The following is a 27,341-nucleotide window of genomic DNA, read 5'->3' on the forward strand; positions in this document are numbered from 1 at the left end:
GTGCCATTCTACATGATTTTATTTCCGCTAAAGCCATACTTTCCCACAGTATTATGCACAGACATGTTATTTTGCCCTTTAGTTCAAAATAAATATCATCAGGGAATTTATTCATTCCAGTAGCTCAATATACTTATCAGCAGTGTTTTTAAATGGTGCATTTGATTTGTTACAACTTGAATCAACAAGATCTGAAGTTCTAGTCAGCATGACAGCTTACAGTCATATTTAAAAAAAACATTTTTGATTTGACTGAGATGACTTTGGCATTTATTTTTATTAGTAAAAGCTCCTTCTTTATCCTGTGGTTCTATTTTTTTTGAGAAAAGTTTTAGAAAAACTACAGCTGCTAATTTCACAGAAATGTGTGAAAAAATATTTACATAGATACATCTGAGGGTCAGATATACTGACAAAAAATATTACCAGCCTGCATTTGTCAAATTTAATGTGATAACAGCAAAAACAAAACCACTGCATCAGACAAAGTCCAATACCCACTCCAGATTAATAAATCAGGGAATTTAAACAGGCAGAGGACCAGCAAGGCATAAAAATAAAAACTTTTATTAAAAACAAATATAAAAATAGAATTGAAGACTGTGCAAGCACTTTCGCGTAGTGCTACTACTCTTCATCAGACATAACTACTTCAAACAACAACTCTCCTTTTAAAATAGCATCCAATTACAACCCTAGTCCAATTAGAACTAATGTGTTAAAGCTATCTTACTACAATCTAAAATGAAATGCTCAGCTGGCTACTAACCAAACCATATATATATATATATATATATATATATATATATATATATATATAGCCTATATAAATTTTACTAGCTGAAAACTACTCATATGGAATGTTCTCATTGCTTGTATAATATCTTTGATTTGAGAGTGATTACTTATGTACTCTTTTTTTTCACCAGTTATATAAGCTGCCAATAATATGTACTAAATGTCTTTATTAACGTAAATTCTGTATTGTATGTGAAATGTCTTATATGTGGAGCTTTTCTCCACGGGACTCCACTAAAATTGGGCACTTTTGGCCCAGCTGGACCAACCCAGTAAACAAACGCAAATAAATAAATAATTAAATAAATATAAGGAGAAAGACATAAATGCAAAATACTGCCCAGAATACTTTCTGTGACTGCAAAAATCTACCAGCTGAATTAACAATTCTATAAAACAAATGCCCACATCTCAAGATATTCTAGCATCATTGATATTTTCAGAACTGTGCAGAAATCAGCAGTAAGATAGCTTTAACAGATTCGGTTTCTTTTAATGATTCCAATTAGTTCTAATTGGACTAGGGTTGTAATTGGATGCTATTTTAAAAGGAGAGTTGTTGTTTGAAGTAGTTATGTCTGATGAGGCGTATTAGCATTACGCAAAAGTACTTGCACAGTCTTCAATTCTATTTTTATATTTGTTTTTAATAAAAGTTTTTATTTTTATGCCGTGCTGGTACTCTGCCTGTTTAAATTCACTGATTTATGCATTTAATGTGATGTTGGTGGTCATCTTTATTTTTGTTGAAAATTTTCAACACTGGTGTCTTACAATCTGACCTCATAAACTAAAGTAGTAAAAAAATGAAAATGCCAAACTTAAAGTAACTTCTTATGAAGACCACAGAATTCAATTTCTAATATCAAACTGAAAAATGACACTGTCATTACAAATAAGGTAGTGTTCCAACATCATATGTGAAGATTCAAAGACCAGAATACTAGAAAATAACCACACTAGCTATAAAATTTTAATCCACTAATGAAATATTTTGAAACTGAAATTACAATTGAAATGTGATATTGGTAGTATATGTTATCACTGAATGTTTGATTTGGAGTGCATGTTTGCATTTTGAAGTAGATAATCTTCTTCCTTAAGACAGCAATTACTGGTAAAAGTGGAGTTGTGGTAATCTTAATGCAGAGGGCTGAGATAAAGCGTGGGTTGGCTGCAACACAAGACCAACTTTACTTATCATCATTACATTTCATTTTTAAAGGTTAATGCCTATAGGAGCTTAGTCAAACATTAGGATTACATCACTATGAGTGTTCAAAATGGATTGAATAGGAATATCCTGGAGAATGTAGCATTAAGCATCCAGACTGCCTGTTCTTATAAATATGAAGCGATACAGGTCCGGGAGAGTGCACACACACAAGCATGATAAAAAAGGATGGCAGCACCACAATATACCTGTCTAGTATGGCTCTGTAACACATAGGTATGAGTTTGACTACGGTCCTAAATAGCTACATTTGACTGGTGGCCCAGATGTTGGCGGAAGTGCCATTGCGGAACAGAAGAGTCATTAGGTAAAGCCTATTCATCTCACAGGGAAAGGGAAGGGGATATATACTAGGGTCATGTTCACATCCTGCTCCTGGTGGAGAATGGAAGATAAGGTACATGACACAAGCTGATAAACACATGGGTGGGGGCTTAGAGTGTGTGCATCACAGTGGAGGTAGAGCACTTCCACTGCAATGTCCTTTTACAAATTCACACGTGCTTATGTAACCCAAGTTTGTTGGGAGTGGGGGGGGTATAACTTTCAAGATTAACAGCTACCTCTAATGTGACAGCTCCTGAAAATCCATTCTTCTCCTTGGCATCAGGATATTTAAATAATTAATGACTTTAAGGTGTTCCCATCTGTAGAGACAAGACCCACCTGGCAAAGAAACATATCTAGGGTGTACAACTGTGATGCTGCCAAGAAGAAGAGAGCAACTGAAAGTGCAGATGATGCAAGGTCAGTTACAGCTGACCTTGCAACACAAATCTAATATAATGAATGGCTTAAAAAAACATATAGTACGACAGTGGAGAAGATGGGCAACTTCATGTAGCCACAATAAATGGACATTGTGACTATGGTCAGCAAAATTACCTAAATATTTTGAACAAGCAAAATGTAAAAGTAAAATGTGAATTAAGAATACAAATAATATAAATAATTTCAAGCTTTCACATAATCCTTATTAGTGTAGTGTTTCAGTTTGACATTTTCTTTATCACTACCACAGAGTTATGACATGTCACAACACAAAAATCTAAATACTGTAGGACTGAAGAGTCACAATGCACTTGAACAAACAATTATGGACACTGAGAATGGATGACCTCTATATTCCCATAACATATAATGTGATTATGTAAAGCAGTTATATTGACTAGAATTTCATATTCCACATTAATGTTACCTTCTCTGTTTTAAAGGTGGTTTTATTTAATTGGAAGTAGATGACAAAGTTGTAGGGAAACTCTGGTGACATGTGAAGTGCGATTAGGCATTGTAGGACTGGGGTAAAAAAAGTTTCCCAGTTCTAGGTAGGTACTGAACAGCTGACAGAAGAAATCTTCATGGTACTATAACACCACTGCATCTGAGCATGGCCTGAAGATAAATTATTTGCTCCAAAAGAGAAAAGGAAAGAAATAAAGAAAAGCTATGGTTAGCTGTTCTTTTATGACAAAACTTGCAGTTTTTATGGACAGCTCAGTGGCTATTGGAGACAATGAAGTCACTTCTTGGCAGAGACAATTTTCAAACCTTAGAATCTCATGACAGTACTTATGTCCTTTAGGAGGCACAACTTACAAATGAGCTATACAGAGATGGCCACTGGTCACAGACATCTAGTTAAAGAAAATGCATGCAAATGTAAAATATAAAATCTTGCATCCTATCTCCAAAAACTGCCAAGTGAAAAACAATTGGCTTCAGTGTATTGTGTTGCTCTAATTCAAAACATCCCATTTGGAAAAACATGTAAAAATTGCAAGAAAGACCACAATCTTCATTGAGTAATACTATAAACTTCCTGTAGTAGAGGCCCATGAAATATAAGTAGACCAGTGTTTCAGTTACATGCCTTCTAAATGCGTACGACTTTCAAATTTTATTTTTAAGTCTTCATTGGTGCACTCATGCCAATAAAGCTAAGCCCACCAGCTGTAGACATGCTATGTTTTGCCCTTTTTGTTAAGTATATCAGTACAGCATAAGTAGACTGTTTGGCCATACATTAAAATACACAGATTACACAAAAGTATGATGTTGCCAGCCTAGCTAGCTGGAATTTTGTAAATTCTATGTCATTTGTGAATATTGCTATGATTTATACAGAACTGTAGGTTATGTACTGAGCTTCAAGAATGTAACCACAGTGTACCCTACTGGAAAAGAACAGAAATGTATATAAACTATATACCTGTGCAAAAGTATGTTTAAATAGTAGAAGCTGCAACATACAAAGTTAACTTGCAAAACTTCAAGAAAATAAGTGGATATTGTTTTACAATTGTGTTATCACTCAGTTTCAGTGAAACAGAAGCAATGTCTAGAGCTAAAGGTTTTACTACTGTCTTGAAACAGAAATAATTACTAGGTTTAAAAAGAAAAAGTGTTTAATTGTTTTACGACTTCCAGTTATGGGCAAACATCTGCGAGATATGTATTTTTGACACATATGTTAGTTTCTGTTGGCCTGGGAATTGAAGGCAGGTGACAAGGAGTGACCCAGCAGTAATATTTAATACTCATTTAAGAACTCTCTCAGGGGGAAGTCTGTGCATTTTGTATCTTGTCTTGGACCTAGAAAAGTAGAATCCCAAAGCAGAGGTAAGGGAGGCTGGCAAATCATAAAGAAGTGCTGACAACATGCATGCCTTGCAAAAACAGCTGTGGCAAAACCAGCCCTAGACTAGAGTAGATAGAAGGTGATAATGCTTTAGAGGAAGTATGCTGAACTCCAAGTAGCTGCTTCCAAAAAATATCCTTTGTTGCCACCCCCTTAGAAATGCTAGTTGTGGTGGAGCCTAGGAAGGAATGGAGGTCTCCTAAATCCCAGCTGAATAACCTGGGCAATAAATAATAAAAAAAAATGCAAAAGCCAAAGAAATAGATTGTAATAGATTGTTTTGACACAGGAACTCAAAAGCAAAACAAACAAAAAACAAAGAAACAACTGCCTGCTGAAAAAACTGCTAATCCTGCCACAATAATACAATTGTGCACAAAATTAAAGTGTAAAATCTTGTCCTTTATTTTTTGTGCAAAATAAAACGTGGAGGGTATGAATAGTTTGGTTTAAAGCCACACAAAGGAAACCACCTAAAGGAAGGATTAGTTTAGAAGGATACCTCATATTGACATAAAATGAAAGGGCAAAAATGCCATACCTGCTAGGGCCTCAATCTCTTCTTGCAGGCTTTGCAGAGAAGTAAGCCAACACAGAAAAAGTAGTCTTCCATGACAAGTATTTCAATTCAGCAGCAGCAGTATTTCAATTCAAGGTTAGCAAGTTGCTCAAAAGGTTGTAGTATAAGCTTTTCACACAGGAGTAGGAGGGGGGGGGATCATCTTTGCTGCCCCTTAAACAAGGTGTCAAACAAAAGGTGGGTTCACAATCAAAGCTGCTAGAATCACAATCATAGTGAATGCTGATGAAAAGAAAAATAACACCTGATCAAATACCTTTGTCCAATAACCAAGTTGAACCATCAAATTACCACATGTAAGATAAAATCCAAAATCTCCAAATTTTTCTAAACTAAAAAAAAAAAATCTCTTTACTTTTTCACTCTCTTCTCTCCTGTTGTCTCTAGCTTAGCTTCCATAATCAAAAACTTGTTGAGGAAGTTGAGACCTGCTGTGTTTCAACACAGAATATGACAGGCTGTTAGATAGGAGAGGAGAGCTTGACATTGAGGAGATGAGCCCCTTCTGAGATAACAGATGAGGAATCAGAGGTAAAGGCCAGCCAAGCTTCTTTAAGACCCCACAGACTGTAAGTAGTGGGTGTGTTGCCGAGGCCATCTGGGAGCTGTCTTTCATCATCGCCTGCCTGTCTTGTCTGACCTTTTATAAATTTTGGAGTTGAGGCAGGAGGGTGAAGGCCTACACAAGAAGGTTTTTCCAACTGAAACCAAGGAAGACAGCGCTTCCAAGTTGTGAAGGAAGCCTTTGAAACTGTGTTGTGCAGCTTGGCAGTTGTGGGTGGTTTAGTGAGAAGCGAACAGATCTATGTCTGGATGACACTGTCAATTTCTTCTCTACATAATGATCTAAAAGTTCCACTGTCTGGAGGAAGATTTGCTTGTGCTCTTAACACATCTGCTATGAGTTCTGCTGCTCCTGGCAGAAACCCCTGAAGGTTGAGTTAGTAAGCTTACCCATGCATAAAATCATTGCTTGCCTGCATAGAGGATAAGAATGTGTTTGGTGTGCCCCCTGTGTGTTGTGGATGTACCACACTGTTAAACTGGACTGCTAACATCTCCTTCATGTTGATATGTAGATGCTGCCTTGAAAGCTTCTAAACTTCTTGTATCCACATTCTCTCCATGTTGATATTGTGTGTATGCTGTCTCTGTCTTGTCTTGTATCCTTGTATCCACTTTCCATTTATTTAAGTCTATCAACAGTCATCTGTCGTGAAAATCTGAAAAATCTGACTTGCCTCTGGCCAGTCAGTGAGAGTCCCTTTGGAGGTGAAGCATTCCTGTTACAGAGTCACTTTTGAAGGCAAGGTATTATTTGAATGACAGTGTCCAAATCAGTGCTCTGGTAGTGCAGTGTCCATACTACATTGGTGACTCATCATATGCAGTTTGGCATTTGGGAGCACTGCAGTCATGCAGATGCCATAGAAGCCACATGAAACAAGGACTGTCCTTGCAGTCTTTTCCTGGCGGTGAGATAGTTGAGATGTCCAAAAGTGACAGACTCTTTTTGTCTGAAAGTAAAAAAAAAATCTGGTCTGGCTATGACCTTTTCACACATTCACTCTCACACCAAGAAAGCAATAAGGTGGACACTGGTATTTCGACTGGAGAAGACTCCTAGGCTTTTAGGTCTTCAGGCAACAGCCTCATGTAGTATGACTAGTAAGGACTTCTAGAAGCCAAGTTAGTCTCCAGGCATCTTTAGGCAGAATTCCAAAGCCTGAAATATAGATATGATCTGGCCAGAAGAATTGTGAAATATACCATCACTGGAGCCAGAACCAAAGGGCATACTTAGAGAACTGATAATGAGAATTTTAGCCTCGAAACCGCAATAGATAATGAGCTACCTCTTAACCGCAGCATGGATAGTTTACTTGCCTTATCTGGAGTTGCACAGAAACTCTCTTGTCCTTGAGATCTAAAGTTGTTGTAGCATCTCAAAATCCAAGCAGAGAAAAAGGGGAAAAGTGTTGCCAAGAGTGAGAAGAGAAATTATGAAAAGAAAAATCCAGGTAAGGTTCTGTGGTACTAGGAACAGGCGAAGTCCCCTTCTAGGCCCTTCTGAACAGGGAGATGAAAATCCTGGGCCCCCTGGCTGAACATGGAGAAACTTTTTGTGAGAGAAGGAATGGCTGGGAGGACTTTGAAAGTGCAAGCACTGTACATCTTTGTGGGAAATTGAAAGAAATGAAAATCTTGAAAGGCATTCCTACCCCTAGTAATTAAATCAAAGCAGTTCCAAATGAAATGACCCATTTTAAGTGGAGGGGCCAAATGAGAAGAACTTACTGGCCTCACCAAGGCCTGAAAGGTGAAGGAATGTTCACGGTAGAAGGACTGCTGCTGCCTAAAGAAGACTGAGCCTAGGACTACCACGTTCTAGGGAAGCCTGACCTCCCTGCCCTAGACCTACTGTGCCTACCCTCACTCCCTACCCTGCAAAGAACCTTGAGGATATGTCCAACGCGGACTATACCCAATAGTAAGGACTGCAGCAATGGAAAACGAAGAACATCATACATTCAGCACTTATGCATCTGCCTTGCTCTGTAAGTCTAGGGTACAATAACTTCTTTTAGATACAGACAGGAATATAGTAACGATTAGTTTAGCTGTTTTCTGTATTTACTTAATACTATCCTGCAATGTTGTTTTAAAATATTTCTTGTGATTCTGAACTCTGTAGCTACTGTGCTGTTTCAGTATTGTCTTGCTCTTTTATTTATTATTAAATATATTAAAACCTATCTTTGTGGCTGGTTTGTTTAGGGATATTTAAACTCTTAGCGTACTTGCATTTGTATTTGGTGACACTGGACAGGCCACTCCTAAATTGCCTCAGTCTTGGTCACAATTACCCTGGGTTGGTGGCAGTGATAACTACCTTATAGTCTGGGGTAGAAGGAAGCATAGTCAGTAAACCTGTGCCAGCCTTCTCCATGTTAGTGTATTGGTATGTAAATCAAATCTCAAAGTGTGTGTGTGTGTGTGTGTGTGTGTGTGTGTGTGTGTGTGTGTGTGTGTGTGTGAGCTACTTGGGCAGGGACACAAAGCACTTGTTGGACACAGAGGGTGCTAGAGGTTTTGGCTCAACCACTCGGCTGAGATCTTAACCCTATAGCTGTGCCAGTGGGAAGTCTTACTGGGGATCTGGAGAAAGAGGTAGAAACCAGCCCCAGACTGATTGTGATCTCTGAGTGCTCTTAAGGGAAACTGTACTTTACTGTGTGTACTTGTTATCCTCCCATTGTGTACATCCCTCACTGTTGCCAGTGGTGAGGATTGAGGCTCCTTGATTACTGAGCCACTGCAGGGGGTGTCGCATCATAATTGTTTGGCATAAGTAGGATATCCACATCCCATGTTAATTGGTTAACACTGGTGAGTTAGCAACATCATATATTAATTGGCTTGTAGTGGTGTGGATATTGAATTCCTGCAGCCTGTGTACAGTGGTCACTGAAGGTATTTGTACTCTCAATCAGCCAAGCAGTGAACATTCAGAGTTCATATCGCAATTTTTTGTTAGCTTAGTTGGTCAGGGAGAGCAGATAAGCATGTCAGCAGAGGAGTATGGCAAGCTGACAAGGAGCCAGTTGACTAAGATGTGCCAGGCTAAAGGACTGGTGCATGCCAACCTGACTAAAGCAGACATTATTGTAGCTTTAGGCACAGATGCATCACAGAATAGCAACCAGGAGGACAATCAGACTGGCTGTGGAGATGTACAACTCTCAGAGAATGGGCAGCTCAACCATTCCACAGAGGACTTAAAAATCCATCTGGAGTTGAGAGACTTGAGTTGGAGGCCAAGCATTTCAAAATAGAAGCAGCAGGGAGACTGAGACATCTGGAGGCTGAGGAAAATGAGAAACTGCAACATCTGCAAGCTGAGGTGAATGAAAGGCAGAGGCAACATGAAAAGAAGATGCTGACTCTTTGCCAGAGTCACGGAGGTAATGGAAAAGAGTAACTGAACCCCAGAAGCAACAAAGGTCAGTAAATTTCTTCCACAATTTACAGAGGGGATAAATTTTGTTAGTTCCATTCATATGTTTGAGAGGATATGTAAACAGTATAATATTGACCAAGGGCTCAGGGTTCCTGACCGCCTTACTCCATGGTAAAGTTGTAACTGTAATTTCTAAACTGTGATACTGACTGTTTAAATTACAATGTTGTAAAGAACTGTTTGCTAGAGCATTTTAAGTTAACATATGAAGCTTACAGGAAAAAGTTTTGTGAGCATAGAAGCAAGTCAGATGAAAATGTGCGTGACTATGTTGCTGAACTAAGCACTTATTTCATAGGTGGGTGAGCGGATGTCAGTTCACCACTTCTGAAAGGCTGGCAGACCTTTTGGTGAGGGAACAAGCCCTTAGCACTTTGCCTGAAGACATGAGAATGTGGTTAGCTGAAAGACAATGCACTACTGCAGATGAGTTGGGGAAGAAGGGAGACCTATATCTAGCAAGCAGGGCATCACTGCACAGGAAAGAGATACCCAGTGCTGCTCATGGGTCTAAGGGAACCCATGGTTGGCAGCCCAGACTGCCCCAACAGAGTCCACCAGTAGCAGAGGAAGCCACTAGTCCAAGACCATGGGTTAAATGTTTTAAATGCAACCAGTGGAGCCATGTAACATACAGATGTTCACAGAGATAAGGTGGGGAACAAAAGGTGGGAGAGCCAGTAAGTGGGAATGATGAAATGCCAGCAGTAAGTTGTTTTGAGACAACAAGGGTACCAAACTACCACAAAAGGTTATATCCTATCTTAATGAATGGGAAAGGCCATTGCTAAGGGACAGACGGCCTCTGACCTAACCATTGTGAAGCCTGCAATGGTTACAGAGGAGCACTACTTGCTTGGGTAGTCTACTCCAGTCAGAGCTTTAAGAGAGACCCCATTCCAAATACCTTTGGCTAGGGTTCACCTTGACTGGGTGGGTGGAAAAGGAAGCAAGCAAGTAGGTGTGTTTGAGGATATCCCTGCAGATGTCCTGATGGGGAATGATTTTGATAATGCAGTACCATGTTCATGCAGTTACACAGAGTCGGGCTTGGAGACAAGCATGTGAGTCTGGTAGCCTGGGGGAGAACCAGACAGACCATACACTTGTTGCCAGGACTGGTAAGGTGGTTACTTCAGGAAGGAAGCTACCCTACAGCAGTGAGACTGAAGGTAAGCCACGGCTGCTTGTGGGTACTGATGTTCCCTTGGACAGAGTGACTGCAAGGGCAGAGGTGAGTAGCAGTACCCAGGCTGACAGTGAGGCACTGTTGTCAGAGGATGCCAGAATTCCTGTGGAAGGGGAGCTGGAAAGGGTAACAAAGAGAGAGTGTTAAGACAGGCTCAGCTCTCAGACCCTACATTACAAGGCCTGAGGGAGGTAGTTAGCAAGGCACTGATTCTCAAGGGAAGGAGGAATCTGTATACTGGGACAAAGGGTTACTGTACAGAGAGTGGACCCCTGAGGGAGGGCTAGAGGGTGAGATAATACAGCAGTTGGTAGTGCCCAGACCCTACCATCTGGCACTTCTAGCCATAGCCCATGATACTGCCTTTGCAGGTCACATGGGCATAAAACATACAAAGAGATGTATTATGCAGAACTTCTATTGGCCTGGAATTTCCAGAGATGTAACTGGGTACTGCAGGACCTGTGAACAGTGCCAAAAGGTAGGCAAGGCAGGAGACAAGTTGAAAGCTCCTTTGATGCCTTTGTCTGTGATTGAGGAGCCATTTCAGAGGGTAGCTATGAATAATGTGGGGCCTCTGTGTACCCAAGTTCCACAGGGAAAACGTATATCCTAGTGGTAGTAGATTATGATACCAGATATCCAGAGGCAGTGGCTCTGTCCTCCATTGAGGCAGAAAAGGTGGCAAATGCTTTATACATTTTCAGGAAGGTAGGTTTCCCAAAAGAAATACTGACCGACAGAGGTGCCAATTTTATGTCAGACCTGCTGGCTTGTCTGTGAAGTGCTGTGGGGTGAAGCACCTAAAGACCACCTCTACTATCCCCAGACTAATGCTCTTGCTGAGAGGTTAAACTCTACACTCAAGACAATGCTACGGCATTTACAGACCAGTTTAAAAGGGACTGGAACAAATCTTTGCTCCATCTCTTTGCTTACAGAGAGATTCCCTAGGAATGCACAGATTTTTCAACATCTGAGTTATTGTATGGACATAGGGTGATGGGACCTCTAGATATGATTTGAGATGAGTGAGAGGGTGAGTGTGAATTCCACACGGAGTCTGCTGTGGCATATGTCCTAAACCTCAGCACAAGGCTCATGACAGGAATGCTCAAGCTAGAGTATGCTGTAGGGCAGCAGGTAATGGTTCTCATTCCTGTCAGACACAACAAGCTGCAGGCAGCCTGGGAGGGACCCTACAAGGTGGTAAGGAAGGTCAGTGATGTTAACTTACTTTCCTCACTTGCTTAGAGAAAAACAGCTCTTGTACTCACTTTCCTCACTTGAATAGAGGAAAATAGTTTTTATTTAGGCATGTCCAAGGGTCAGCTCCCAGTATTCTCTCCTGTCTTACTTGATGAATCTGGGCATCTTGGGGCAATGTAGCAATTGCCTCATGTACACAGACAACCCTCTCCTCCTACCACCCAACACTACAACCTGTGAGAGACGCACTTATCTAGCCAAACTGGAGGTAAAGCTCTCTCTAACCAAGACTGAACTTGACAGTCAAGAAGAGATGGTAAACACTTGCACCACACCACATTCATCACATAGTCCTATTAAACCTACACCACCAAAATCCACACATAGAAACACAAAAACATTCATGGAGGGTCTCAATAATAATCTGCTCAAGCAACAAAGACCTCCAAAGCAGAAACACAAGCAATCTCCACCCCCCAACACAACCCAAATGACACATAGCCCACAGACTCAGTGTGCCACTCAACCACAGCCCATAAGGCAAAACAACATACCCAACACACTAGTCATAGGTGACTCTATAATCAGGCACACTGATGTCCCACTCACCAGGCTAAACAAGGAGAAGGTTACTGTCAGCTGCCTGTCAGGTGCCAGGATCCACCACATAACCCACGCACTCAGGTCACTCCACAACAAGTACAAATATGACGCTGTAATTGTCCATGTTGGTGTGAATGACTGAGACATACCTCCCTGGACTACATGAAAAGAAAAAGGAAGAGCTCCGATCTTGTAGCCCAGGCAGGTATGACCGTAGCCCTGAGTAGCATCCTGCCATTGCCCAGAATGATACCGCAGCACAAGGACAAAATGATTGACTTCAACAATTGTCTAAGCTTCCGCTGTTATTCTAAGGGGATACAGTATCTGTCTGCCTGGGACGACATGCTCGACAGACCACGATGCTTTGCCAGAGAAGGCCTGCACCTGTCACCCCTGGTATTCCGGATACTGGCTAAGGCTCTTGTTGCCCCTATAGTGCATTTTTTAGGCAAGATTCAAATGACAAATTCACTACCGTAACAGGAACAGGCAAGCAAAAACGGAGGGTAATGCTACTCAATGCTAGATGTTTAAATCTCAAAATGCACTCCCTTGAGGCACTCCTTAAAATGGAGAACATCGATATCTGTGCAGTGACCGAGACCTGGTTCAAGGCTCCAGAGAGCACCCCTGCATTACCAGGCTACAACTCATACCACACTTTTCGGCTAACTAACCTGGAGCAGAACACCAAAGGCAGAGGTGTGTTCATATTCATTAAGGATATCCACACCTCCAGGCCAGTTGCTCAGCATAATGCACCCGAGGTTATCCAAGTGCAACTAACTCTGGGCAATCATCTGGTACAGTTGTGTACACTTACCGTAAATGTAGATGTTCGAGTGTATTCACTGTTGCAGTCATTATATTTGGGTTATATGCTGCAGGTAGCCCTCAGCCGGCCTGAATACCAGAGTCTTGGATTCCTGCATCGGATGCTGTCTCTTCTTCCATGACATCAGGTCGTCAGGGGTATAAAACATGCAGCCGATGACATTGCATCAGTTTTTCTTGCCCCATATGTCAGGTGCCCCAACAAAGGGAAGCAATTATATGTTATGTTACACCTCCATCAAAAAGCAAATGCACCAGAAAGCTTAAACCAAGAAGCAAAGGTAAAACCAAGAGAAGTCAGGAGGCTGGAGGGAGGGTAACTAGGACTGCAACAGTGAATACACTAATAACATCTACATTTATGGTAAGTGTACACAACTGTACTATGTTCTTCATGTTTCACTGTTGCAGTCATTACATTTGGATTGATTCCCAAAGCTAAGGAAAGGAGGATGAAGTTAGAGAGGATTAGGGCCAGCTATTAAACCCTGCAAAACTGCAATGGCAAAACCAGCTCTAGATTTAAAAAAAATTGGCATTTGGTAATGCTTGGTGAAGGTATGTACAGAGCTCCAGGTAGCAGCTTCTAGGATGTCCCTGGTAGGGACCCCTCTGAGAAAGGCTGTAGATGTAGATGCAGCCCTGGTGTAATGTGATCTTATCCCCTGTTGGGTAGGTTTTCCATGGTGCTTATAGCAGAAATGAATGCAATGGGCTATCCATTTAGAAATGGTTTGCTTTGAAATGGCCTTCCCCTCTGCCCCTGCAGCAAAGCCAACTAGCAGCTGTTCAGATTTTCTGAGAGGCTTAGTCTTGTCCAAATAAAATCTAAGTTGTCTGTGCACGTCCAAAGAGTGCAGAATTCATTCTCCTTTGTTTTGTGGATTCAGGAAAAAGGTAGGCAAATAAATAGACTGATTTAGGGCCACACTAGACACCACCTTGGGCATAAAGGAAGGATTGGTCCAGAGAGAAACCCTGTCTGCATGGAAGATAATGAGGGGCTCCATTGCCATAAGGGCCTGTAATTCAGACACTCTTCTTGCTGAAGTGATGGCTAGAAGAAAGGCTGTTTTCCAAGAAAGGAATTTCAACTCTGCAGTTGCAGCTGGTCCAAATGGAGGGACAGTAAGCTTTTCCAATACAAAGTTAAGGTCCCAGGCTGGAGTAGGGGCTCACCTGGGGGGTCTTAAATTGTTAGCCCCTCTGAGGAATTGCTTTAACAGGGGGTGAGAGAAGAGGGGTGGTTCGGTATTACAACGTGCTGAAATTGCAGAGGCATGAATTTTAATTGACGAGAAGGATAGGCCCTTGTAGAGCATTTCTGTTAAGTACTGAAGAATATGAGGTAAACTGGGCACTGTAGTGCTCATACCCTTTGTCTGGCTCCAGGGATAGTATATTTTCCACTTTTCAGCATAAGATTTTCCAGTACTAGGTCTCCTTGCTTCCAAAATAACATCAGCACCTTCTTATTGAGGGATGCTATTACAGAGCTCAAGGAATTAGCCAGGCTGCAAGGTTCAGGGTTTGAAGATGAGAGTGCAGAATCTGGCTCACCTGCTGGGACAGCAGGAAAGGTGTCTGAGGTAGGTGCCATGGATCCAGCAGTATCATGCTGTGCAAGAGGGGGTACCAGTGCTGGCGAGGCCAGTCTGGTGCAATAAGTATTGTCCTTGGTTTGTCCTGTTTGATCTTTAGCAGAACCTTCGAAAGGAGAGGCAGAGGGGGAAAGGCATAAACTGAGAGGCTTTTTCCCAGGTAAAAGACAGGGCATCCACTTTCCAAGCTTGACTGTGGGGAGTCCTTGTGCAGAATTTGTCCAACTGGTAGTTCTGGGGGGAGGCAAACAGGTCTATCTCTGGTGTCCCCCATTTGTTCCTCAAGAGGTTGAATATTTTTGGTTCCAGTTTCCATCCGTGTGGGTCCATGAGATTTCTGCTTAGGTCATCTGCCAGTGAATTTAGCATGCCTGGCAGGACCTGAGCTTGTAGGTGCACTTGGTAGCTCAAGGATGTTCCACAGAGCTATGGCTAGTCTGCAGAGAGGGTACGAGTGGGTTCCCCCCTGCTTGTTTATGTACCACATAACTGTGGTGTTGTCTGTCTTTACCAATAATCATCCTGGAAGGATGTGGTCCTTGAAAGCTGTCAGGGAATTCTGTACAGCTAACATTTCTTTTTGGTTGATATGCAGATGCATCTGACTCGGGTTCCATTTGCCCTGAATGCACTGCCCTGCCAAGTGAGCCCCCCATGCATAGTCTGATACGTCTGTTATCAGGGCTTGGTTGGCAGGGGGTAGATTGAAAGGGAGCCTCTTGTTGAGGTGGCAGGCCTCTGCCCACCAAAGGAACTGTGTCTTTATACAAGGAAAGATAGGAACCATTGATTGCAGGTCCTGAGAATGTTGACACCATAGGCTTTTTAGATACCATTGTATAGTTTCCTCGTATGCAGTCTTGCATATGGAATTAGTAGAATACAAGAGGCCATGAACCCCAGGGCTTGCAGAATTTTCCTTGCAGATAGCTGGGTCTTTATGGTCAGTAGTTTGAATTAGGTTGTCAAATAAACTTGTTTCTCTGGCGTGAGGTAAGCCATCTGGGAAGTTGTGTTCAAGCTTGCTCCCAGGAATACAATATGTTGGCAGGGTACTAGATGAGATTTCTTTTCATTTATGGTGTACCCCAGCGAGGTTAGAAGTTTCTTTACAGATGCCAGATGTTTTAATAGCATGTCCTGGCTTTCTGCCTGAATCAGACAATCGTCCAGGTATGGGTATGTTTGAATATTTCTCTGCCTACAAAATGCAATGGCTGGAGCTAGACACTTTGTGAATACCCTGGGTGCAGTGGATAAGCCAAAGGGAAGTGCAGAGAACTGATAGTGCATGGAGTCTGCTCTTAAGTGTACATATTTCCTGCAAGATTCCCTTATTGGAATGAGCAAGTAAGCTTCCTTTAAGTCTAAGGTTGCCAACCAAGCATCTTTTCCTAGCATAGGAAGCAGCTGTTGAAGTGTTAGCATTTTGAATTTTGGGATTACCAAAAAGGTGTTTAGAATAGAGAGGTCCAGGATATGATGTCAGGAGCCATCTTTTCTGGGTACCAGGAAAAGTCTTGAATAAAAACCTTGTCCCCTTTCTTCTGCTGGGACAGGTTGAATAGCCCTGATACTTGAGAGATAGAACCTGCTGTTGAGCCTCTGCCCACTGATTTGGGGGTAGGTCAGGCCAACCGTTTCGGGTTGGTAGGGTGTGGAAGTGGAATTTGTATCCTTGGAAAACTACATTTAAAACCCATTTGTCCTGGGTAATGAGTTCCCAGTTTTTTGCATACAGGGTGAGCTTTCCTCCTAGGGGAGCAGGCAGTTGAGCAGGGCTTGGAAGGGTTAAGGTTAAGTCATTGTGACATTTTTCTGTAGGGGGGAGTCTTACTACTTCCTGCATTGGAAGTGGGAGCCCCCCAGTGCTTAGGCCTGTGTGTAGCCTAAGACTGTAACCTAGGTGGTCTGCTGTTCCTAAGTTTGGACTGAGAAGGCCTGGAAGAGACTGGAAATGATCAATTATTTGAAGGTCAATTCCTACTATATCTGGGAGACTGTACTTGCAGGAAATCTTTAACAGTTTGCATAGATTTAGCTTTTTCCTCCATCTTTTTAAGGACGTCTTCTGCTTTGTTGCCAAACAGGTGGTCTTGGTTTAAGGGAGCATCCAGTAATTTAGCTTTAACACGATCTGGCAAGTTTTGCTCCTTAAGCCAAGCATGCCTTCTAAGTACAGACCCAGTGACAGCAGCCCTGCAAGATGCTTCTAAAGAGTCAAAACCACATTGCAAAATATGTTTACCAACTTGTTCAGCAGAATGCATTAAACCCTGTAATTCTTTATGTTCAGCACAGTCAGGAATCAACATAATTTTCTGTTTAAGTAATACAATAATATGCTGCTGGTACTTTAACATATGAAATTGGCAATTTAAGGCCCTAATGGCCAAAGAAGGAGAAGTGTATACCTTCTTACCCCATCTGCCCAAGACCCTAGAATCTCTATCAGAGGGGCTAGGGTTTTTGGCAGCAGTAGCCTTAATGCCCTTTGGTCCTTGGGAAATGGTCTCTGGATCCGCAGTAGGATTCTTGAAGAGGAACTCGTGAGTGTCAGGTACTCTGTAATACCAGTCAGGAGGGATAGCTAAAGGCCTGTGTTGAGGGATGAGTAAGAATTCTAAGCCTCTTTTTTTTGTCAGGAATCCTCATAGACAGATAAGGGTAAGTCCTGGTAATCAGAAGAAACAGAAATTTCAGAATCTTGATCAGGAGGAAAATCAGTTCTAGGTCTCTTAGAAGGGGAGGGCTGGCTTCCCCTAATTAAAGTAATAAGGTCTTCAGCCATTCTAAGCATTTGTTTTTTAGGCATATGGGCCTGATCATGTGGTTTGGTCGTCAGTTTTGTAGGCATGGGCTGGGTTTTAGGCCTGGATGAAGAAGATGACGTTGGTTTAAAATGCAAATCTGTAGACCTGAATACACCCTCAGAAGCCAGTGCCTGCACAGCGGCTCTGGACCCATCCAAGGCAGAGACATCCGCAGGTTCCATAGTCGAAGAAGCATCTCGCGGCATACCAGACTCCGAATGGATCTCAGTAGAGGCCTGTGAATCTGAAGTAGCGGGTATCAGTGGCTGAAAGCGCCTCACTGAGTACTGACGAAATGGCTACTGGCTTAATGGAAGCGTTGTCAGCAATTTTGGAACTATGTGGTCTGTCTCTGTCTTTATCCTTAGGTTTTTTCGGAATATCGGTAGTCAGATGGCTCACCGAAGTCATTTCTGGATAGTTAAACCGAGTACCAAAATAATTTGCTGCAAAAGTGGACAGACGACGAATAGTTCAGGGGTTGAATAAGGCACAAAACAGACAGCGAGGGACGTCGTGGTCAGGGCCTAAGCAAGGAATGCAGTACGAATGAAAATCTTTATGAGGTATTTGCTTTCCACAGGTAAGACAATTGTTAACTTTTACTGACATCGGTTAAGAGCAAGAAAAAGGATCCCCAACCGGGTACTTAGCTTTTTTCGAAGACTTCGGTTCTGAAACTCGAAAACGAAAATTTCAGGAGTCGGACGACCGGCACTTGCAAAATGCTTCTGCTTCGGGCATTGCGCGGCAAGAAAGACTGATGTAATGGTGTCAGCTGCATGTTTTATACCCCTGACGACCTAATGTCATGGAAGAAGAGACAGCATCTCACTCAGGAAACCAAGACTCTATTATTCAGGCCGGCTGAGGGCTACTTGCAGGCAGATAACCCAAATATAATGACTGCAACAGTGAAACACGAAGAACATCTGCAATCCAAATTGCAGCTTGCTACAGATCCCCCACCATGCCTCAGGATGCCCACTCCTCTTTTCTTGATATACTGGAAAATATTAGGGTTCAACCAAACACCCTAATAATGGGCGATTTCAACTACTCCACCACTAACTGGGAAAACTACTCATGTACCAACTCCTTCACTAAACGCTTTCTGGAATTCATAAATTCTAATGCCCTGGATCACTTTATCCAAACCTCCACCAGGGGCAACAATATCCAAGACCTAGTCATTACCAACATGAGTGACCAGTGTTCCACACCTGAAGTCAAGTCCTCATTGGTCAGATCTGACCATAAGCTAATCACCCTAGATATTCATGTCCTGCCCTCACCCTCATTAAGGAAACCATGGTAAAAAATGTCTCCAAAGCCAACTTCATGCTTCTTAAGACAGAAGTGGTGAACTTCATGACACCCATGCAGATGGACAATGCAGTTACAACTGCTGAATCCTATACAAATGCACTCTATAGGTACTTACATGAGTGCATGGATCATGCTATCCCAAACAGAACCAAGATGCTATCCTCCAAAAAAAGGAAGCCAATCTGGTTGTCCTTTGCGATAAACAAACTCTGCAACAGCAGGAAGAAACTGTTGCAAAAGAGAGTAAAATCCCATGAGTGGAGGAGCTCCCTGGTCAGCCTCAGTAAGAAGCTGAGATCCCTTATAAGATCCTCCAAAGCTAGCTACAAAAACAAAATCACCACTGATTCTAGGGACAAAAACAAAGCATTCTATAGCTATGTCAAAAATCTCAATGGCAACACCCTGATCTGCTCTGAGTTACAGCACATAGGGATGAAAATTACAGAACCAACTGATATTGCCAACATCCTGGCAGATAGGTTCAGTGCTAACTTTACCCCCCCTCCCGCACCCCCTAAAGTGGCCATATCTATACAGGAAAAATGCAGAGTCCCTGTAATCACAACTACGCAGGTAAAAGCTTCACTCTCTAAAGTCAAAAACACAGCATCCATGGGACTGGACAACATCCCAGGTTGCGTTTTATATGAACTTCAGAATGAACTGGCTCCCCACCTAAGCACCATATTCAATCATAGCCTCATGTCAGGCTTTGTTGCCACTGAATGGCACACAGCAACAGTTTTCCACTCCATAAAGGGGGAGCCAGCACTGATCCCGGGAACTATCACCCTATTAGCCTGATGAGCCTGGTCTGTAAAGCCATGGAACGTATCATGGAACTCAAACAAAGACATTGGTAACCTCCAAACTCTGGACCCCACCCAGTTCAGGTTTGTGAAAGGCAGATCATGCCTCCTGAACCTGATTGACTTCTTTGAGGCAGTCACCAAAGCCGTAGATAATGGTAAGGTGGCCTATCTTGACCTTGCCAAGGCTTTCAACACCATCCCCCATTTTGGAATTATAGCTAAACTCACTAACCTAGGTAGAAATCCCTATGTCACAAGATGGGTTGCCAACTGGCTCAATGACATAACCCACACTATAAAAGTTGCATACTCCAAATCTGACTTCAAACCAGTGACAAGTGGAGTACCACAGGGTTCAGTCCTGGGACCTCTCCTGTTTGGTATCTACTTCTCTGAAGTACAGGCTACCACAGAAGGACTTTGGCTAATGAAGTTCACAGATGACTGCAAACTAGGATCCATAGTTGAGTCCCCAAATGGTGTGGACATCCTACCAAGGACCTCACTGAGACAGATGCCTGGCGTCAGTGTCATGGCCTCAAGCTCAATGCCAAAAAGTGCATTGTCATCCCCTTTGGTAAAAACTCTGTACTCATGAACTACAACGTCGAATGTGTGATAAGAGACCTTGGGACACAGGTGGACTGTAGCATCTCCTTTGATAATCCCATCGCCACAGTAGTCAGGAAATCCTTCTATGTGGCACACCTCATCACAAAAGGGGTCTCATCCAAGAAAAAGAGAGGTCATTGTTCCCCTCTACTCAACACTCATTAGACCCATTATAGAGTACAATGCCCACTTTGGAATGCACCTCAGAAAACATCTGCAGCAGCTGGAAAAGCCACAGAAGTACCTCACAAAGAAGATTACTGGCCTCAAACAGATGCCCTACACTGACCGTCTCAAAAAACTACAGCTTTATGATGTAGCATATCGCCCACTCTGAGATGATCTCTGCCTAACATATAAAGCTATGTCAAACCCAGAGCTGTTGGACATGCTACACCTAAATAAATCCCATTCCCTCCGAGCTACATGCTCTAGGGACCTAAACCTTGTCACCACAATAAACAGGACATGCTGGAGGGATAGAATCCTGTCTCAGAAACTCCCCATACTCTGGAACAAGCTACCCATCTATGTCAAGCAAAGTTCCTCATTAGCACTCTTCAAGAATAATCTTAATGAGTGGATGGGAAATAGGAAATACACCCCGGGAATAACTTCTCTGGCTCTGCTTGACAGGGACACAGGAAAATAACTTTCTTGGGTGGTGCAGAACTACTAGGCAGGAGGCAGGGGCACAAATGGTACCATGTTAACATGATGAAACCTTGCCATGATACGGAGACCGTTGTGCTGAGTATCTGCAGCAAATTGCAGGTGGAGTCTGAAGGGGATCTTGTGACTGATCTCCTCAGTGAGGCTCGGACTGACACCTACATGGAAGGGTTAGCAATATACCAGCAGCTATCCCCTACCCAGGTTCGAGAAATCCGAGCAGTGTTACAGGAGTTTGGGGACATGTTCATTTGGGAAAGCAGGGTGCACTCACCTGGTGCAGCACCATGTGGATACAGGAACCTAAAGGCCTAGTAACCAGGCCCCTTATAGGGTGCCTGAGGTAGTCAAACAGACTCTGAGGGAGAAGATACAGGAAATGTTGGAACTATGGGTAATTCAGGAGTACAGCAGTCCCTCGGCCTCCCCAGTGGTGCTGATACCAAAGAAGGATGGAGCACCAGGTTCTGTGTGGACTACAGGAAATTAAATAGTTGCCCAGAGTCAGAGGCTTACCCCATGCCTAGGACAGATGAAGCCCTAGAGCAGCTCAGTGGGGCTTAGTATCTTACCACTACTGATCTTACCAAGGGATACTGGCAAGTGCCCTCAACTCCCAGTGCTAGGGAGAGGTTAACCTTTGAGACTCCTTTTGGCTTGTATGAATTCACAAAGATGCCCTTTGGGATGAAAAATGCCCCAGTGACATTCCAAAGGCTGGTAGGTCATATCCTAGCAGGAGATTTTGCCCTTGCTTACCTAGATGATATTGCCATCTACAGCCACTTCTGGCAAGAGCACCTTCAGCATGTCAGGAAGGTGCTGGGCAGACTACAGACAGCAGGGTTGACCATTAAGCCCAACAAATGTCAGGTGGGTATGTCAGAGGTGCCCTACCTGGGACAGAGTGGGAAGTGGTAAGATCAGGCCAGCACCTGCCAAAGTGGAAGCCATTCAGGCATGGCCTGCCGCTGTTACCAAAAAGCAGGTGAGGGCATTCTTAGGGACAGCAGGGTACTATAAAAAGTCTGTCCCAATGTATAGTACCATAGCTACTCCCCTCACAGACCTGACAAGGAAAAACAGGCCAGATAAGGTAGTACATAAACATATATTTGGATTAGTACTTTTTGGACAAAGTCACGCTTAGCTGATACCTTTTTTTTCTTTATTAAGCTTTTTCAAAGATTTAAAGATCTACTTGGATCACATGCCTTATTGGCACTTGTGGGAGCACTTAATCATGTAGTCGGTGTCTTTAGCAACAGTTCTTAGCACTTCTGTCATATTTAATTGAATTGACTTAATGGACTGAGATGCATCTTTTTTTTTCAGCATGGGTAAAATATTGCAAACATTAAACTTTCATTCATGCACCAATAATAGTAAACATAACAGAAATGCAATGATAAACTTTCATATACTGTATCAGGTATGTTTCAAGCAGTGATTATTAAATGGTCTGGAAATATGGTAATTCCTTTCATGGCTCAGATCTACAGTGTCATTTTACAGCAGCAGTGGCTTACATTGAAGTATAACCATTTCTCAGTGATACCCAATTTAGGCTAATGAAACCATATTGTTCAGACACTAACATGTTGTGTGTACTACATAATGACACAAGGTAGGGTTATGTGCTGAAAATACATGAAATGCCCCCATGTTGTTTGAAGCTGGTACCATACTTCTGAAGCAAGTAAAAACAGCGTAGGACTTTGGAGAACTTTACAGGTTAAAACAAGAAGGGATACAGAGCTTTCCGAAATAAATTTGTTACAAACATTGAAGTCACAGAAGTGTCATAACCATAGCTGTGGCTGGCTTGTCTGGCTCTTACTGCCTATCCCTGAACTGCAAACAAAAAAAAAAAAAAAGTTGAATTCCCCAACCTGCCACTCTGCACTTCGCAGCAACAGCCAGGTCCAGTCTACTTCTCTTCAGCCTTTGCAAGTTGAGGAGAAAAACAGAACAAAAAGGTCCTCTACTTCAGGAACAAAAAAAAATACACTTTATACGTTTACCACCCACATACTAAGCACTGAAAAAGTACTTCACATTTCCATATTGGCATTCAGAAATGCAGGTTCAAAAGATGAATGCTGACACTGCACTACCGACTTACTGGCATGTGCCAGTCGTGGCCGCTAACACTTTACGCCCGAGTGACTGCATTCTTTGCCCTATCTTTGCTACATTTCTGCCCATACCTACAAGGACTCATATACACAGCATTGTTTTGAATCTTGTGAGACAGATTACAGAGATAAGAAACTTGTAAAAAAAAAAAAAAAAAAAAAAAAAATTTGTCTTAGCTTTTCAATAGAGCTAGTATGATATCTCAGAATCGTAAAGTGAAACAAATACAACATTTTCAATTTTGGAGGGGGGCTGGGATGGGTAGCTGGTTTAATATATTTTAGGAATCTATAAATTTAAAAAGAGAATGTTACCAATACATTCTTCTGAAAGTGGTTAACAGCCTACTCACAGACAATAGGAGAATTTGAACTTTTTTAACAATTACCATTGTGTCTGTTTTCATGGTGTGTCAATTTTGATGGGAATTTACTGCTGCATTTTTAGATGTCACTGGACCATGTAGTGAGTCCACATGATACAAGTTTGGATGTCATGTTGAAGGACCACAGTAATCCACTAGAGACAGCAGCTATTGGTAATTTAGGAATCTGCCCGAGATGCTGACATATTGTATTGATTTACATGAATGTTGTAACTTTATAGTACTACACTTTAACATGCTTATCATGTGACATCTTGCTATTTTCATAGGTTTCTTGGTAATGAGTCTTGTCATTCCTTTGCATGGCATGGACATGTGGCATCTTGGAAAGATTTTTCATTAAGTGAAAGAAACGTAATTTTGTTCTGACACTAGATGTGACATTGCTAGGATAAGGGCTTACGTTCTGGAGCATGGTGTACCAAATCACTGTTCTATTCCTGTAGTGATTCCTGTAGCTTAAAATTGCCAAAACACATCAAAAACATCAATTTTCTTTGTTAGAAAAACTGTTTATGTCTAGCCTTACATGCATTTATTGATTTATTTATTTTTGCAGCAGTTTCACAGTAAATTAGACAATGCATCTATGAAATGCAAGTATGCACAGAATATACCTCTATAAATTTATTCAGTAAAATACACAACTTGAAATAAATGCTTAGTATTCACACGAATGACTTTGTACAGTAAGTCATTTAGCATCAAGTGAACTGTTATTTCATACACAACTTTACATATAAAAATTTTTTGGGTGCTTTTGAACAGTGACTAGCTCAGTAACTAATAACATGCCCATCTACTACCTGTAACCATCACTTTAATTGCACATATTTCCAGACATTTAAATTATTTTGGTGGTATATTTAACATTCAGAGCCAAGCAAAATCTCAAAGTTTATGACACTAGGGGATGGACAGAATGCAGTTATAAATGACAATGGACGTGTGAATTCTTACAGCCTGAACAGCTTGATGACACCAGTGGGTGCAAATAACGAAAAAGAACTACAGATACCTTGCTATGTGGGTTTTTCATTTACATGAAACTTTCAAATGGAACAATGATGTAAGAGCAAGGGAGACAAATCCCTAAAGATGGTATCCCGAAATTTTATTCAGTCCCAACATGGTGTATAGTGAGGAAGCCATGACAGAAATGCCGCAGAGGGGAGAAACTGCCAAGTCATACTTTTTAACATGCTAAAGTAAGGAGATCACTCTGTAAGGAGTCACTCCAGGGGAAGTAAATATACTTAGTTTTCTTTTAAGTATTTAAGGTTAAGATGAGGCTTGTGTGCAGTTTCTGAAGACTAGTAAATAATACTGGAGGCCATTAATTCTGTGTTGTTTATTGTTTGTTTTGATATTTTTAAAACTGTATTATGTGTGACTATGTGCTTCTGCTGGTTACTAGAATAAAGTCATATATGGAATTAAATGTTATTTTTATCCCACGTAAATCATTGGAGTTTTATGTACTGTAAGAGAAAACAGTTTGAGGAACAGGTGACTAACAAAATAGGAACATGGAAAATGCAGAGTTAATTTCAAACCAGCAGACTAGTCACAAAGGCACACTTATGTACACATGACGTGAATTGCTTACCCAGAGTTCATGACTTAGATATTAATTCAGAGTTTCACCCTCTTCCTAGTTAGATACCTGGGTACTTGGATCAGTATCCACTTTCGGTGAAATATATATAAAGGTGCATTACCTGTCCATAGACAGCTGAGCCACTAGAGTTACATCAGCACCATCTGTAGTGGGTGTGTAATCATACTTCAGGAAGAAGAGATGAATCCGGTGTAGCATTATTCTCTCCCTGCGGAAATCGTAGCACTGGTCATCCTCGTCTAACTCTTCCAGAGCATTCTGTAACTGAATGAAACATAAAAGACTACATCAGGCTAATGACACTGGAGCTGGCATTTTGTAACTGAACAAAACATAGCAGATGTGATCAGCAAGGCACAAGCTATGGAAAAAAAGCTCCCTTAATCAGTGCAGCAATGCCATTTCTCTATATCAAGATGGTGAAAAATATTTGTAATACAGTGGAAACAATATTTAAAGGAAGTACCTATTTCATGTACCTGTGAAAGGAAACTGTCAGCACATCTGTCCTGAGTGACTATATTGCAATGGCTACTGCAGTCAATAAGGAAAGGTAAAGGTGTGTAAGTACAAGCTGCTGGAGTCTGTAAGGAAAGGTACAGGTGGGCAAAATATCAGTGCATTCTGTGAGTGTATGGAGTGTAAAAGCACAAACGTCCGTTATTAATCCATTTTGTAGTGATATGGTCAGGTATACTACTGTCTTATTATCACATGCTTGCATGCCAGGAGTTTAGCATCACTCCAAAATGTGGCCTGGGACTCCATCTAGGACTGGTGCATGTTCTGGAGTGTAAGTCTGTTTAAGATGTTTGGTGCTTGAGAAAGCTGACTGGCTCAGATATCTAGAATGCTTGGCAAGGTCTGCATTACTTTCTTCTTACACAGGCAAGATGTAACCATTAGGGCAGAATGTTTCAAATAGTGAAAGCATGATGCAGGTTAAGACCAAGCAAGTATGACTATACCATGCACTTAAAATATGAAATATTCTGGATTTGTTTTTTTTTCTTTGGGAGCAGTCTAAATGCAGAACAGTAGTCAATAAATATATGTATATGTATAATATTGCAAAGTAACATTAAAAAAAAAATATACTAAAGATATGGATTATTTCATGTGTGTGGGAGAGTGCTTGCATGTGTTTAAGTGTGTTCTTGTGTGCCCATGCTCACTATGGATGGGGAATTAGTTTGCTTCTGTACAGCGCTGCATACCTTTCTTTAGTATGGGAAGACCCAAAGTATTTATTGTGATGCAGAAAGGAAGTCCAAACATTCTTCTATAGTTTAAGGAAGACACACTTGACTGTATGAAGCCTGTCTGGTTGAGACCAGAAGGCACAATAGGCAATCCATCAATTTTTCCAACATAGATGCAAACCCCTACCTTCAGTATTCTACAGTGCATTTTATTTCTTACAACTGTAAGTGCAAAGCCACCAGGCCTTGGTTATAGGTTATATTAGTTATGATGGGTTGTTCACTTCATCTTCCCCTCTTGATCAAACGAGCTTTTTTGATCACCATAGTAAATGATACCCATGACAGAGGCTGTGAACCCATGCCTTGGGAGTTAGGGTTAGTCTTACTCTGGCTACAAGGCTAAATGTATAAGCAGGTGATTTGTTACAGTCCACTACTTTGTGAGAACTTATAATCATGTGACTCACTTTGATGCTTTTGGGGTCAGGCTGGCTGACACACCCAAACAGCTCTCTGCGCAACAAATTTCCATCATACTCCAGGAATGTCAGATACAAGTTACGGAAAAACTCCACATGCTTGTTCTTCACCCGCAGTTTCTTAGGAGAGTTCCAGTGAATCACCTGTGATGAACAAAGAAAAGTGAGAATGCAGCATAGAATAAAAAAACACAGGTACACCTAGAATCTTGTATGTTCATCACACAGTAGACTGCGATCCGAGGAAGAACTTATCCCCGGATTTCAAAAAGGTTCTGTTTTCTAGCTACAGTCTCGAGTATTGCAGCTCTTCCATTAAACACAGGCTGCATTCATGTTACTGCTTTTAGTATGAGCAACATGTTTTACACACCTCACACTTCTCTCTCTGCTTTAATGTACAAAGGTCCAATTAAATCATCTCAGAACTATTATCCACATTTCCATTTCTGCTTTTAGTAAGAGAAAAATAAATCTTGCTTTTTTCTTGTCCTGAAGAAAGAGCATTTAAAATTGTATGTGGTGTGTAATTAAAAATTTCAGATGGTACTAATAATAGCT

The 27,341-nt window shown here is 41.6% G+C and overlaps 2 protein-coding genes across 3 annotated transcripts in view; one reads left to right on the forward strand and one right to left on the reverse strand.

Annotated features, from left to right (window-relative positions):
* NAF1 (nuclear assembly factor 1 ribonucleoprotein) overlaps nucleotides 1-27,341 on the forward strand; it is a 1,472,570-nt gene that overhangs the window by 280,984 nt on the left and 1,164,245 nt on the right. The gene's annotated exons all lie outside the window — the stretch shown is intronic.
* Nucleotides 1-27,341, reverse strand: part of LOC122794083 (LARGE xylosyl- and glucuronyltransferase 2-like) — a gene marked incomplete at its 3' end in the record, with an annotated part of 516,130 nt that overhangs the window by 17,105 nt on the left and 471,684 nt on the right. Inside the window, 2 exon segments of the mRNA XM_044062221.1 lie at nucleotides 25,197-25,360; nucleotides 26,769-26,924. Of these exon segments, the coding sequence (XP_043918156.1) occupies nucleotides 25,197-25,360; nucleotides 26,769-26,924 (320 nt within the window).

Source organism: Protopterus annectens, chromosome 2.part1 (assembly GCF_019279795.1).
Source record: "Protopterus annectens isolate FY-2018-M chromosome 2.part1, PAN1.0, whole genome shotgun sequence".
NCBI classification, from domain to species: domain Eukaryota; kingdom Metazoa; phylum Chordata; order Ceratodontiformes; family Protopteridae; genus Protopterus; species Protopterus annectens.